Raw genomic sequence first — 13,131 nt, 5'->3', positions numbered from 1 at the left:
ACAAGAACCAAAGTGACCTTGAGTCTACCTCACCTGAATTTAAAAACCATCCTGCCTTAGACACAAATGAATGAAGACCTGATGAACTAAGGGAGGATATCAAGAATATCATCCATGATGAATACAAAAGTTCACTACAAATACAGAGGAAGAAAAGACAAAAATGGATGTCAGAAGAGACTTTGAATGTTACAGCAGAGGACTGAAAAGCCAAAGCAAAGAGAAGAAATCAGGAAGTTAAGAAGCTGAACAAAAAATTTCAAAGGGCAGCTCGGGAAGACAAAACAAAGTATTATAACAAAATGTGCAAAGTGTTGGAGTTAGAGAATCAAAAGGAATGAATTTGCTAGGCATTTCTTGAGCTGAAGGAATTGAAAAACAAATTCAAGCCTAAAGTTATAATATTCACCAATGCTATGAGCAGAATACTGAATGATCCAGGATGCATCAAAATATGGAAGGAGTACACAGAGTCACTGTACCAAAAAAATTGGTTGACAAAGAATAATTTAATTAAACAGCATATGACCAAGAGGCAATGGTAATGAAAGAGGAAGTTCAAGCTTCTCTGAAGGAATTAACAAAAAACAAGTCTCCAGGAACTGATAGAATACCAATTGATGTATTTCAGCAAACAGATGCTGCCCTGGATGCGCTCACTAAGTTGTGCCAAGAAATCTAGCACACAGCTACCTGGCCAGCTGACTGGAAGAGATTGATATTTAGTTCCATTCCAAAAAAGGGTGATCTGAGAGTGTGGAAACCATCAAACACTATCACACACAAGCAAAATCTTGCTGAAGATGATCCAAAAACAACTAGAACAATACATCAGCAGAGAACTACCAGAAGTACAGGCTGGGTTTGGAAGAGGTTCTGGTACTAGGGACATCACTGCCAGTGTCACATGATCGTGGCTGAAAGCAGACAGTACCTGAAGAATGTGTACTATGTTCTATTGACTATGCAAAGGCATTTGACTGTGTAGATCACAACAAATTGTGACTAACATTCAGAAGAATGGGAATTCTAGAACATCTGATTGTGCTCCTGCAAAACCTATACTTGGACCAGGAGGCAGTTGTCAGAATAGAGCCAAGGATATACAGCATGGCTAAAACTCAGGAAAGAACTGTATCAGGGATAGGTCCTTTTTCCTTATCTTTTCAATCTACATGTGGAACAGATCATTTGGGAGGTTGACCTTCATGAGTAGGAATGTGGTATCAAAATTGGAGGGAGATTTAGCAACAGCTTCAGTTAATGCAGAGGACACAACTTTGGCTCGCTGAAACTGAATAGGACCCAAAGCATCTGCTGCAGAAAGTCAAAGTCTGCAGTCTTCAATAAGAATTGAAGCTCCACATCAAGAAAACAAAGATTCTCATCATGGGGCCAATTGGCAGCATCATGATGGATGGAGAAGAGATTGAGTTTGTTAGCTTGCTCAGGTCCACAATCTTGGAACCAGCACCCAGAAAATCAAATGATTAATTAGATTAGGAAGTCTGCTCTTAGGGACTTCTAAAGAGTGCTAACATGCAAAGATGTCAAAAGATATGCCTGATTGAGGCTCTGGTCTTTACAATTACTTGCTAAGCATCTGAGAGCTGGACAATGTATAAGGGTGACAGAAGAATTGATGCCCTTGAGTTGTGGTGCTGGAGAAGAGTGTTGAACATATGATGGACTGCCAAGAGAACAAACAGGTCTGTCCTGGAGAGGGTGAAACCAAGTTGTTCTCTGGGGGCGAGGATTTTGAAGCTCTGTCTGACATACTTTGGCCATGTTGCCAGGAAGAACCAGTCCTTGGAAAAGGACATCATGCTTGGAAGGGTGGAGGAAAAGAGGAAGACCCTCAATGAGATGGATTAACACAATGACTAGGGTAATAGTGGCAGGTGTGTTGGAGACAGTGAGATTGGCCCAGGATAGGACAGTGTTCAGAGCTATTAGACATAGGGTCGCTATGAGCTGTAGGCAATTCAAAGGCACATAAAAACAACAATCATTCCCTTGATGGTATCTGCCATGAGTGGCTAATCAGCTGAGGGGGAGTTTCAACAGGGGCGTGGCCTGAATGGAATATATAAGAAAGCTTGGCAGAGATGGCTTATTTTTGTTTGTTCTCAATTATGCATCTGGCTCTTCACCTCTCTGGTTTCTGCCTTAATGGGAATTAGCTGTCTCTAGCTATATGCTATAAACCTGGGATTTGCCAGCCTCTACCAGTCCAGAAGCCATTTCCTCAGATATGTCTCCTTTTTATATGGCCCCTCCCCTAATTGGCTTTGCTTCTCTAGGGAACCCACGCTTAGTCAGTCATTTTTATACTAATAGTTTAGCCCTAAGTGAATTACTTAAATAAACAAACCAAACTATCTGTGTAAATACAAAGGGTCAACAAGCTAACTTAAAACCTAGGTACAAAGGAAAAGACTGGAGGATACAGGGTTATGAAACAGAAATAACAAGAACACTGACACAATATAACAAGCAAGCAATGAACCAAAGTCACTGATTATTATGTCCAGAATACTGTAAAATGGAAGCAGTTTTTGTTGTTTCTTTTCACATGCACTCATAAAAAAGCAAATAAATATCAGAAACCTTGGGGAAAATAGTAAATAAAAATATATTTAGACATAAAGAAGCACACTAACACAGAGCATAACAGAATTGAATAGTGACTCAGATTTCATCCTTTAGAAAGGTTCCCTTCAAGAAGCAAGGAGTCTGTGATACTAGAACATTTAGAGAAATTAAATACCACCTATCAAGAACAACATGTACTTTAACACAATTGGGTAAATATTCTTAATTGGCTTTCACTTTCAAAAACTGTAAACTTTAGTGCTCGCTTCGGCAGCACATATACTAAAATTGGAACGATACAGAGAAGATTAGCATGGCCCCTGCGCAAGGATGACACACAAATTCGTGAAGCGTTCCATATTTTCGACCCTGAAATTAACCAGTCTGTAACGAAGGCTAACTCCTTTCACCTACAAATTTCGTCTTTGGATACAAAGCTAAGTGGATAGTCCTTACGGAGGGACTGTTTAAAAAGAGGCAGGGAGAAGAAAAGAAAAAAAATATGGAGGCAGGGGCGTATTGTTCTCCCTCAAATAAATTTTTGGAAAAAAAAAACCTGTAAACTTTCAGACTGGCCAGAATGCAAATTTTATTGATCTAGATACTATAAAGGTATAGCTGAAGAAAACTATAGTGGAGAAATATACAAAGAGCCTCACTCCACTAAACTGAAGATTTGAGAGATAATTATTAAAAATTGTTGCAACAAGGACAACAAGAAAATTGGAAGGAAAGGTTAAAAGTGATTAGTTTTGCAATCCAGAGGTACACGGTTCAAATCCACCAGATGCTCTGCTGGAGAAGGAGGGGCAATCTCCTCCTGTACCAGTCAGATCCAATTTAATGGTATACACACATACAAATAATAAAATAAAATAAATTTTTTTTAAAAGTGGTCAGTTTTGAAGAGCAGTCTAGTCTAAGGGAAGGGAGGGAACCATTGTTTGTTAGATAATGAGGAAAATGGTTTAGGGTTGTTTGATCATGCAAATATATTAGCCTGATTAAAAACAGTATAGTGCAAATGATTGTACTTGATGCCCAAAGATTGAGGCAGGGCTGCCCATGACTGCCTGCCACTTGGTTTAATTGTGGCAGTCCTTCCCCAGGGCACACCTCTTTCCCCAGGACACACCTCTTTCCCTAGGGTACACTTCCTTCCCCATGGCACACATCCTTCACCAGGGCACACCTCTTTCCCCACGGCATACCTCCTTCCCCAGGGCACACCTCTTTGTGTTGGAACCCCAACACAACCATTCTGCCTCAACCAATGTTCTTATTTGTCATATTTTTTCTTGCTCTGCCAACATTCAGACAGAGAAGCAGAATTAAATTTAAGAACTTCTTGAAAGAGTCTATTAAAAACAGAATCAGTAAGTGAAATTTTGTATTGTTAATGTTACTTTATCCAGTGTTCTCTTCACCTAGCTTTATTTTCTTGACAATTTCCATCTAAACAAGGTGATAAAATGAATTACCTCTGACTTTGTATATCCTCTAAAGTTAGGATATAAAAAGCATACAAATACCTGCAAGTACAAAAACCATTTACAACCTTGTTTTTGGTACAAGAATAAAGAAAATACAGATAAGGAATAAAAATAAATTATAATCTAATGAGTTACATACAAAATTTCCTTTGATTATTTATTAAAATCTATCATAAAAGTGAAAGGAATGTTATTAAGCTTTTAAAAACAACTGTGGACACAATGTGCTTTCAATTCCATACAATTCTACTTCCTGGCTACCTCCTCAGCTCAGGAGGCACTGGAAACTGCTAGTTTCTTCAAATGATCCATGAACACTTGCAGGCTGACGTCGTCAGTTAGGATTGGTGCTCCAGTTTCCTGAAATATAATGATAATGATTCATTAGCAGATATCTTAAAAGCTGGTGAGAATTCTTATATTAAGTACCTTCTGGTCCCAGAGCATTCACATGAATTGACCTGTTTAAATGTTCTCCCATCACTTGGCTAGATAACGAATTCTTTTAAGTGAAGCATAATTTGCTCACATAATTCTTCCTTGGTCCCTTCCCAACCAGATTAGGCCACCTGTACGACTGCATACAAAGTTTTATACATATGCTCTTCTATTTTAAAACAGGCTCTTAAGCAATGCCTACTTTTAATTGCTAACCCAGTGTCAGGCCTTCAACCAGGCATGATGAGGTTTCTGAGGCCTCACACTTGCTAACCATCATTCCTACCCATTTGCCAGTACTAATCCTATGGCCATAAGGAGCTTTGGTGGTACAGTCCTACTAGTCCATGTTGGACTCCCAAGGAAAAGGTTGGCCGTTTGAATCTACTGACTACTCTATGGGAGAAAGGTGGGCATCATCCTCTCATAAAGATTTGCAGATGTGGAAGCTTGATGGAAGGGCTCTACTAAATACCAGTGGGCTTGGAATATGGGTTGGTCCCGTAGCGACAAGACCTTTGGGGCCCTTAGATGTTGGATGTGGGTATAATCATTAAGGAGTGAATCAGTATCTTCACAGTGAGATTGTTGTTGCTGTGTGCCATTGAGTCAAAAAAGATTTATAGTTGGTTCACTAATGTTTTTCAGAGGCAAGAAACCACAAGGTGGGAGACTGCCCATCCTTCTTCTACACTGAGCAGACTGTTGTTAAGTGCCATTGAGTGGAGCATGATTCATAACGACCCTATGAACAGCCGACTTGAACCCTATCCTATCCTGTGCCATCTTCATCATCTCTGACACAATAGAACCTACTGCTGAAATCACTGTATCAATCTATCTCATTGGGGGTTTTCCTCCCCTTCCCTGATCTTCTCTATCTTTCCAAGCATGATGTCCCTTTTCAAGGAATAGCCTAACCTAGCTACATGTTCAAAATATGAAAGATGAAACTTTGCCTCCAAGAAGCACTCTGGCTGCACTTTTCCCAAGACATATCTGTTTGTTATTTTGGCAGTCCATGGAGTATTTAGCACTCTGCTCCAATACCACATGTCTGTGATCCTTACTCACTGTCCAACTCTCTGATGGGTAGGTAGCAGGGGACTGAAAAGATAATGGGCTGAATCAGGCGCACCTCAGTCCTCAAACTGATATCATTGCTCTTCATCATTCTGGAGAGGTCCTGATACCTGACTTGCCCAATGTAATATGTCTCCTGATTTCTTGTTGCTGGTACCAAGAGTATTAACTGCTGATTCATGGAAGATGCAATCACTGACAACTTAAATCCTTTCTCCATTTATTATAATGTTGACTGTTTGTCCTGTGGTGACGACCTTTGTTTTCTTGATGCTGATGTATAATCCATATTGGAGGATGTAGTTCTTAATCTTCTACAGCAAGCGTTTCACATCCTCCTCACTTTCAGCAAGCAAAGTTGTGTCATGTGCATAACGCAGGTTGTTGATGAGTCTTCCTCCATTCTTGATACCACATTCTTCTTCAGAAAGTCCAGCTTTGTAAATTATTTACTCAGTATACAGACTGAAAGGGTACAGAGAAAGGATAAACCCTAATGCACACCCTTCCTGATTTAAAACTATGCAGGGTTTTCTTGTTCTTGCTCTAGTCAGACAAAGTCTAGGTGCTATGGCTAACTCTGAGAAGAATGGGGATCCCAGAACACTTAACTGTGCTAATACTGAACATACCAGATATGTGTAATATCAGAAAATGCTTATAATTTAACGTTAATGGAAAAGCTTAATAGAAACTTTCATTTCGTCCCAGATTTCTTTTTTTAAGGAAAACATACATTACTTTTGAAAAAGAGGAAAAAGTAGAAATAATAAACTCTGAATGGTGACTTTCTAGGTAACTTTAATATCCTTATTCCTTTGTTACACAGCCAACTTTTTACAAGAAATTTTATACTATTACTTAACTTTATAGTATTACTCCTATAAACAGGAAATCTAAGATGACTTCTGATTACAAGATGAGGTAGGCATACTTTTCCTTACTCTTCCTACTAGTAAAACCTGAACATGAGACAAAACAAAAAGCCTGTTCTCTTTACCAGAAACACCTAGCAATTACTGCAATACTCCAGTCAAAGGTTGAAGAATATTGTGGCTCCACCCTCACTCACTTTCTGATCCAGCAAAGAGTGAGAAGGCAGCATAACTTAACTTTCACTCTTGCCCTTGGAAATGAGGTCACCCCACCTTAGCTGTAGGTGGAGGGAAAGCAGAAACCCTGGACTTGCATGCCCAACTGGCAGTAACACAAGGTGAGGCCCCCTTCCCCTTCCAGAGCAGCATCCCAGAGGGCCACCAAAGCAGCAGGTCTGCATAAAATGTAAAGTTTCTTGTCATATCAACAACCAGGATGATCTCAAATGAAATGAAAATTGCAATCAGGTTTCCAGAAAGATTGTGAGTGGCTGCCTACTTTCTACCACAAAGAAATCAGCCAAAAAAGGGAAAGAGGAATGATGATTATCCTGTAACCCTGGTTTTCAAGGGAAATGATATACAAGTAGTTAAAATACTGAAGATAAAAACTGAATGAAAACACTGAATAAAGAGGCAGATGACGAGGCCATCAACTGTGAGCACACCCAACAAACAGCCACTCTGCAAGCAGCTTTCTCATTGGGGCAGGAACCCAGGGTTGTAGTGTAAATCTTACCAGTGGCTGCCGATAACAAAAGGGTGATCTCCCCTCATTCCCCACACTCTGCCTGTGGTCAGCAGACTGTCCCCTGGGTGATCTCCCCTCATTCCCCACACTTTGCTGTGGTCAGCAGACTGTCCCCTGGGCACACTCACCAGGTATACTCCACCATAACATGCTTTCTTCACCTGAGGCTCGGTGTGCACCACTGACTCTGTAAGGAATCGCCTTCCCATGCAGAGATGAGTGTCTTACTACCTCTGCTAAGTTGCAGCCTCCCCAAACCTGAGAAGCACCATCTCCGATCAGGATCCATCACTGGTTACCTCCTGCTTGGCAGAAATCAACTCAGATAGTACCCTAGTGAATTTGGTCCTTGGTGCATGTCAGGGAATTAATTATTTGTGGGTGCTCAGCACTTAGGTCCAGTAGAGTGCACTGCCCCTGACCATCTCTGAGCTGGTAGAGACTGTCTCTAACAGGGTACCCTGCTGTGTCTGTCAGCTTCGTATGTGGTGACGCATGTCCTTACCACCCAGTGATAACTGCACCCATTTCCTGGACTTTATCTAAGACATCCTGATCCTACCAGTCTCAGCAATGGCAAAAGTTCCATAAGGGAACCGCTGCCCTGGGCTACTACTCTCTTTTTCTTCCTTTCTATCCTTTCCTTCTGTACCTTCCCCTAGTTTTGATTTTCCTTTTTCTTTCCGCTCCTGTCTTTATTTTAGCTTTCCTTTTTAAAATTTTTTTGTCACAACTTCTGTGAGATAGCAATAGTTCCCACACTATCCAGTCACACCTTCGGCAGTCCCACTCACTGGGCACTGAGGTCACTCACTGAACCACTGACTGAAGACAGACCACAGCCAACACCGACCCAGTCTACCCTTGATCCTTACAGCTTCATCGGTGAATACGACCAAATATTCACAGAAGAATTGACACCAAGTCTACTCAAGCTATTTTAGAAAATAGAAAAGGATAGAATACTTATGACTCATCCCATAAGCAACCATAACCCCAATGCCAAAGCCAAGCAAAACAACACTAAGAATTTTGACCAATATCCCTCAAAACATAGAATCAAAAATTTCCAACTAAATTCTAGCCAAGAGAATGCAATATCATATCCTCAAAATACTTTATTACGATCAAGTGGGATCTGTATCAGGTTGTAAAAGTGGTTCAACCGAAGAAAAATGATCCAAGCAATTAATCACATAAATAAAACAAAGGAAAAGAACTACATGATCATACGGATCAATACTGAAGGAATACCTAGTCCTAAAACTAACATCACTGCTCCTCGATAATCTGGAGAAGTCCCTGATGGCAGCAGACTTTCCCAGTGCAGTATGTCTCCTAATCTCCTGACTGCTGGTACCAAGTGTATTGATAGTGGATCCAAGTAAGATAAAGTCAAGATAAAAGACAGATAAGACAATATATAATAAGAGAATGATCACAATTTCACTAAAGAAAGGGAAGGAGAGAGGAGCACAAGAACCAGTCAACAAAGGTAAGCATGATTACAGACATAATCTTGCAATATTAGCAATAATAAACATTAACCCACAAACAGATATATAGGCATACAGGTAAGATAAACAGGTATGGACAAGTAAAAGGGATTACATTCATGACCAAACAATGGTTTGGCAGATGACATTTCTATACAGAAGTGTATGTTGTAAACATGTCCACACATAGCAGAGTCAACAGGGGACAACATTGTGTAAACTGAGGTAAAGAGTTGCTGGTCCAAGGGTCTCGGGACCTCAGTCTTGGAAGACATCAAGGTCAACTAGCATAACAAAGCCCACAAAGACAAGGTTCTATGGTCCATTTTAGTGAATAGTCACTGGGGTCTTAAAAGCTTTGAGCAGACATCTAAGGTGCAGCTATTGGTCTTTTCCTGTGAAGAGCAAAGAAGAGGAAAGAAAAGCAAAGATGCATAGACACTATTAGTCCAAAAAGCTAATGAACCACCTGGGCCTTAACCTCCAAGACCATGAGACCAGAATACCTATATGGTACTCAATTTTCTATACATAGACCAAGAAGCCATTGTCCAAAAAGAACATGCAAACACTGCGTAGTTTAAAATCAGGAAAACTGGGTGTCAGAGTTGTATCCTTTATTCATAAGTATTCAATTTGTATGCTGAGCAAATTATTTGAAAAGCTGGAGAAGAAGATGGCATCAGGATTAAAGGAAGACTCATCAATAGCCCAGCAAAATGCAGATCACACAACCTGCTTGCTGAAAGTGAAGAGATCTTGAAAGAAATACATGCTACAGAAGATCAAAGATCAAAGACTTACAATATGGATTGCATCTCAATATCGAGAAAACAAAAATCTTCCAAACTGGACCAATAAGAAACATCATGATAAATGAGTGAAGTTTTCAATTATTTCATTTTACTTGGATGCATGACCAACACTCATGAAAATAGCAGTCAAGAAATAAAAATAAAAAGATGTGTTGCATTGGAGAAATCTGCTGCCAAGGACCTGTCCAAAATGCTAAGGAGAAAAGATGTCAGTTTAAAGATTCAGGTGTGCTTGTTCTAAGCCACAGTTTTTTCAATTACTTCTTATGTATCTAAAAGCTGGACAATGAAAAAAGGTAACTACAGAATAATTGATGCCTTTGAATAGTGGTGGTGGAAAAGAGTACTGAATATCTAAGAACTACTGAAAGAAGAAACTCTGTCTTGGAGGGAATGCAACCAAGGTGCCCTTAAGAGGCAAGGACAGTGAATCTCACATACTTATCTAGAGGGTTCAGTCCTTGAAAAAGGACATCATGATAGGAAAGCTGGAGGGTGCGAGAAAGAGAAGAAGACTCCAACAAGACTAATACAGTGACTTTATGAGTAGGCTCGAGCATTATCAGGGATGCTGAGGATGGTGCAGGATAGGGCAAGGTTCAGATTTACTCTTTGAGTCTCTATGAGTCACAGTCAACTCAATGTCACCTATCAACAATAATAATAGCAACTAAGCTATCATAGCTGACCACTGTAAAAAAGAAGATCCTAGACAGAGGAGGCCAAAAGTGTGAAACAAAACTCAAAGATATGAGCATTTGCAGGCTTACTGATCTGATAGAGGCTGGTGGAGCCCACAACTCCAGTCCTTAGTCATTCTTTAAACTCAGAACAAAATTCATCTCCGCAGCTCAACCTGTAGACAAACAACAGATAAGCCTACAAACTGAGTAATGAATGAGACTCAAGACAGGCACTCACTCCTTAGAATACTCAACCATATAAGATCAAAGGGAGAGCATATGTTCAGGGATATAAAGCTCAAGAGGACATGAAGGGTTAGGGTAGAAGGATTTATGGAAATGACAATCACAAGGAGGAAATGGGAATAATTGGTTTACAGGGTGTTGATTATACCTGAGCTCTGCATATTCCAATATAATACTTTTCTTTGTCCTCTCGAGCTGCCCTTTGAAATCTTCTGTTCAGCTTTTACTTTGGCATGTTTTCCTTTGTTTTGGCTTCTCAATGCTCCAGTGCAATTTTTAGCATCTCTTTTGACTCCATTTCAGTTTTTTCTTTCACCTCTGTGTTTGTAATGATCTTTTGCTTTCTTCATGGATGGTATCTTTGATATCATCCCACAATTCATCCAGTCTTTGGTCATTGGTGTTCAATGCCTCAAACCTATTCCTAAAATGATCTTGACATTCCAATGGAATAGATCAAAGATTATATCTTGGTTCTTGTGGACTTAGTTTAATATTCTTCGGCCTCAATTTGAACTTGATGGTCTGACCCACTGTCTGCCCTGGCCTAGTTTTGACTGCTGATACTGAGCTTCTCTAACAGAATGATTTCTTTCACCAATGTAGTCAAATTTCTAGTTAGCTCATCAGGTGAGATCCATCTGTGTCTTTTAAAAAAGGTATGTGCAATGCATAAATCATTGTAAATACAAAATTCAAGCATTCTATTTCCATTTCTATTACCAAGCCTGTATTTTCCAACTTCTCTTCCTTCTTCACTGTTTTCAACTTTTGCATACCAGTCACCAATTATCATTAACATATCTTGACTGCAATTCGGTCAATTTTGGACTGGAAGATTTGGTAAAAAGTCTCAATTTCTTCCTCTTTGGCTCTAGATGTAGGAGCATATATTTGAGTAACAGTCGTATTATTGAGTCTTCCTTGTATGTGTATGGATAATAACCTATCACTCACAACATTGTATTTCAAGACAGAATTTGAAAAAGACTTTTTTACTATGAATGCAATACCATTATTCTCTGTTTTTCATTCCCAGCATGGCAATATGATTATATGATTCAAAGTTGCCAAAGCTTGAACATCTTGTCTCACTAATGACTAGTATGTCGATGTTCATGCATTCCATTATATTTTTAACAATATCCAGTTTTCTAACATTCAAGTTATGTACATTCCATGTTCCAATTATTAAACAATGTTTGTAATTTTTTTTCTCTCATTTCAACTGACTTCTGATCTGGGCTCAACCATTGCACTACTAAAACTACCCCCTCTCCTCTAGTGTTCATAGGGTTTTCAAAGAGCTGCTATTTAAGATGTGGATGGCCAATCCTGCTTCCTACTCTGTTTTAATTTGGGAGGTCTACTAAAACCTGTCCATCATGGGTAGCCATTATGGCATTTGACACACCAGTGGCATAGCTTGCAGTATCACAGCAACCAACATGTTATATCAGTACAGCAAACTGACAGACAAGTGCTGTACCACGTTGAACAATTTTCTCCCCACACAACAAACTACCAATTTAGTCTGTAAATTAATAGCAAATTAACCTCATACCAGGCCCTCGGGCCCAACCAACGTTTAATCACCAGTTCCTGAATGATTTAAACAAGAAGCTTCCTGCCCATACTTGATAGTTAACTAAATCAAAATGAACCATCAGCTTACATCTGATTATTACTTAAACAGAAAAAACAACCAGTTTGCACTTGACTGTCAAATAAATCAAAACAACCTACCTTCTTGAATTCAACTACTTCACACAGGAGGCTCCAAACTAGACACTCTTAGGCAGGATCCAATAAACCTCAAGTCATAGTACTGAAAGATGCTACGGGGAATATATTGGATGACCAAGAAAGCATCAAAAGAAGATGGAGGGAATACACAGAATCACTGTACCAAAAAGAACTGACTACCACTGAAAAATTTCAGGAAGTACCATATGAGCAGAAGCCAACAGTAATGAAGGAGGAAGTGGAAGCTACATTGAAGAAACTGGCAGAGAAAAAAGAGGCCTCAGGAATTGAAAGGATACCAATTGACTTGTTTCAATAAGTAGACACAGACTTGGATGTGCTTACCAGTCTATACTAGAAAATTTGGAGGACAGCTGTCTGGAAAACAGATTGGTTCCTATCTGTTCCCATTCCCATGAAAGATGATCCAAGAGAATGTAGAAACTATTGAACAATACCACTAATATCACATGCAAGAAAAACACTGCTGAAGATCATTAAAAAATAGCTAGAACAGAGATCCAAGATGGCGGCAGAGGCAGAGACAGTGTGGTGAGCTGCGGTAGTAGTGAACCACTTAAAGCAGGGCCATTATGGCCTTCCACAGACTTCGGCTTATTGATAGTTGAACACTTAAACAGTTGATGACTGGCCCTCAGTGAAGATTGAAGCTCAACAACAGGAATTCAAGGATTCCCAAAGAGAAATGCATGAGTCTCGTGGCTCCCCCCCACCCCCAGCCCGTGCCATGCCAAACAGCTGCTGCAGCTCCATGAGGCTTCCACAGCCTGAACGAATGGATTCCCTCACCCAGGATGGATGCTGGCCACTGGCCCTCCTCAAGACTGGTACAGTGAAGCCACCACACTGCCGCAAGGTGGTCTTGTACTGGAGAGAATTCTTGGAGCCA

The 13,131-nt window shown here is 40.0% G+C and overlaps 1 protein-coding gene across 2 annotated transcripts in view; it reads right to left on the bottom strand.

Annotated features, from left to right (window-relative positions):
• Positions 1–4,237: 4,237 nt before the first annotated feature.
• SEC23B (Sec23 homolog B (S. cerevisiae)) overlaps positions 4,238–13,131 on the bottom strand; it is a 66,282-nt gene continuing 57,388 nt past the window's right edge. The window contains exon 19 of one of the 2 annotated variants that reach the window (XM_006895643.1): positions 4,238–4,448. In XM_006895643.1, coding sequence (XP_006895705.1) covers positions 4,359–4,448 — 90 coding nt within the window. In that variant the 3' untranslated portion in view covers positions 4,238–4,358. The remainder of the gene's footprint in view (positions 4,449–13,131) is intronic. The other variant, XM_006895644.1, reaches the window with a different exon arrangement.

Source organism: Elephantulus edwardii, unplaced genomic scaffold (genome assembly GCF_000299155.1).
Source record: "Elephantulus edwardii isolate Elephantulus edwardi_28Jun2011 unplaced genomic scaffold, EleEdw1.0 scaffold00172, whole genome shotgun sequence".
Classification (NCBI taxonomy): domain Eukaryota; kingdom Metazoa; phylum Chordata; class Mammalia; order Macroscelidea; family Macroscelididae; genus Elephantulus; species Elephantulus edwardii.
The sequence above is the reverse complement of the archived record's forward strand: the minus strand, read 5'-3'. Positions and strand labels throughout refer to the sequence as shown.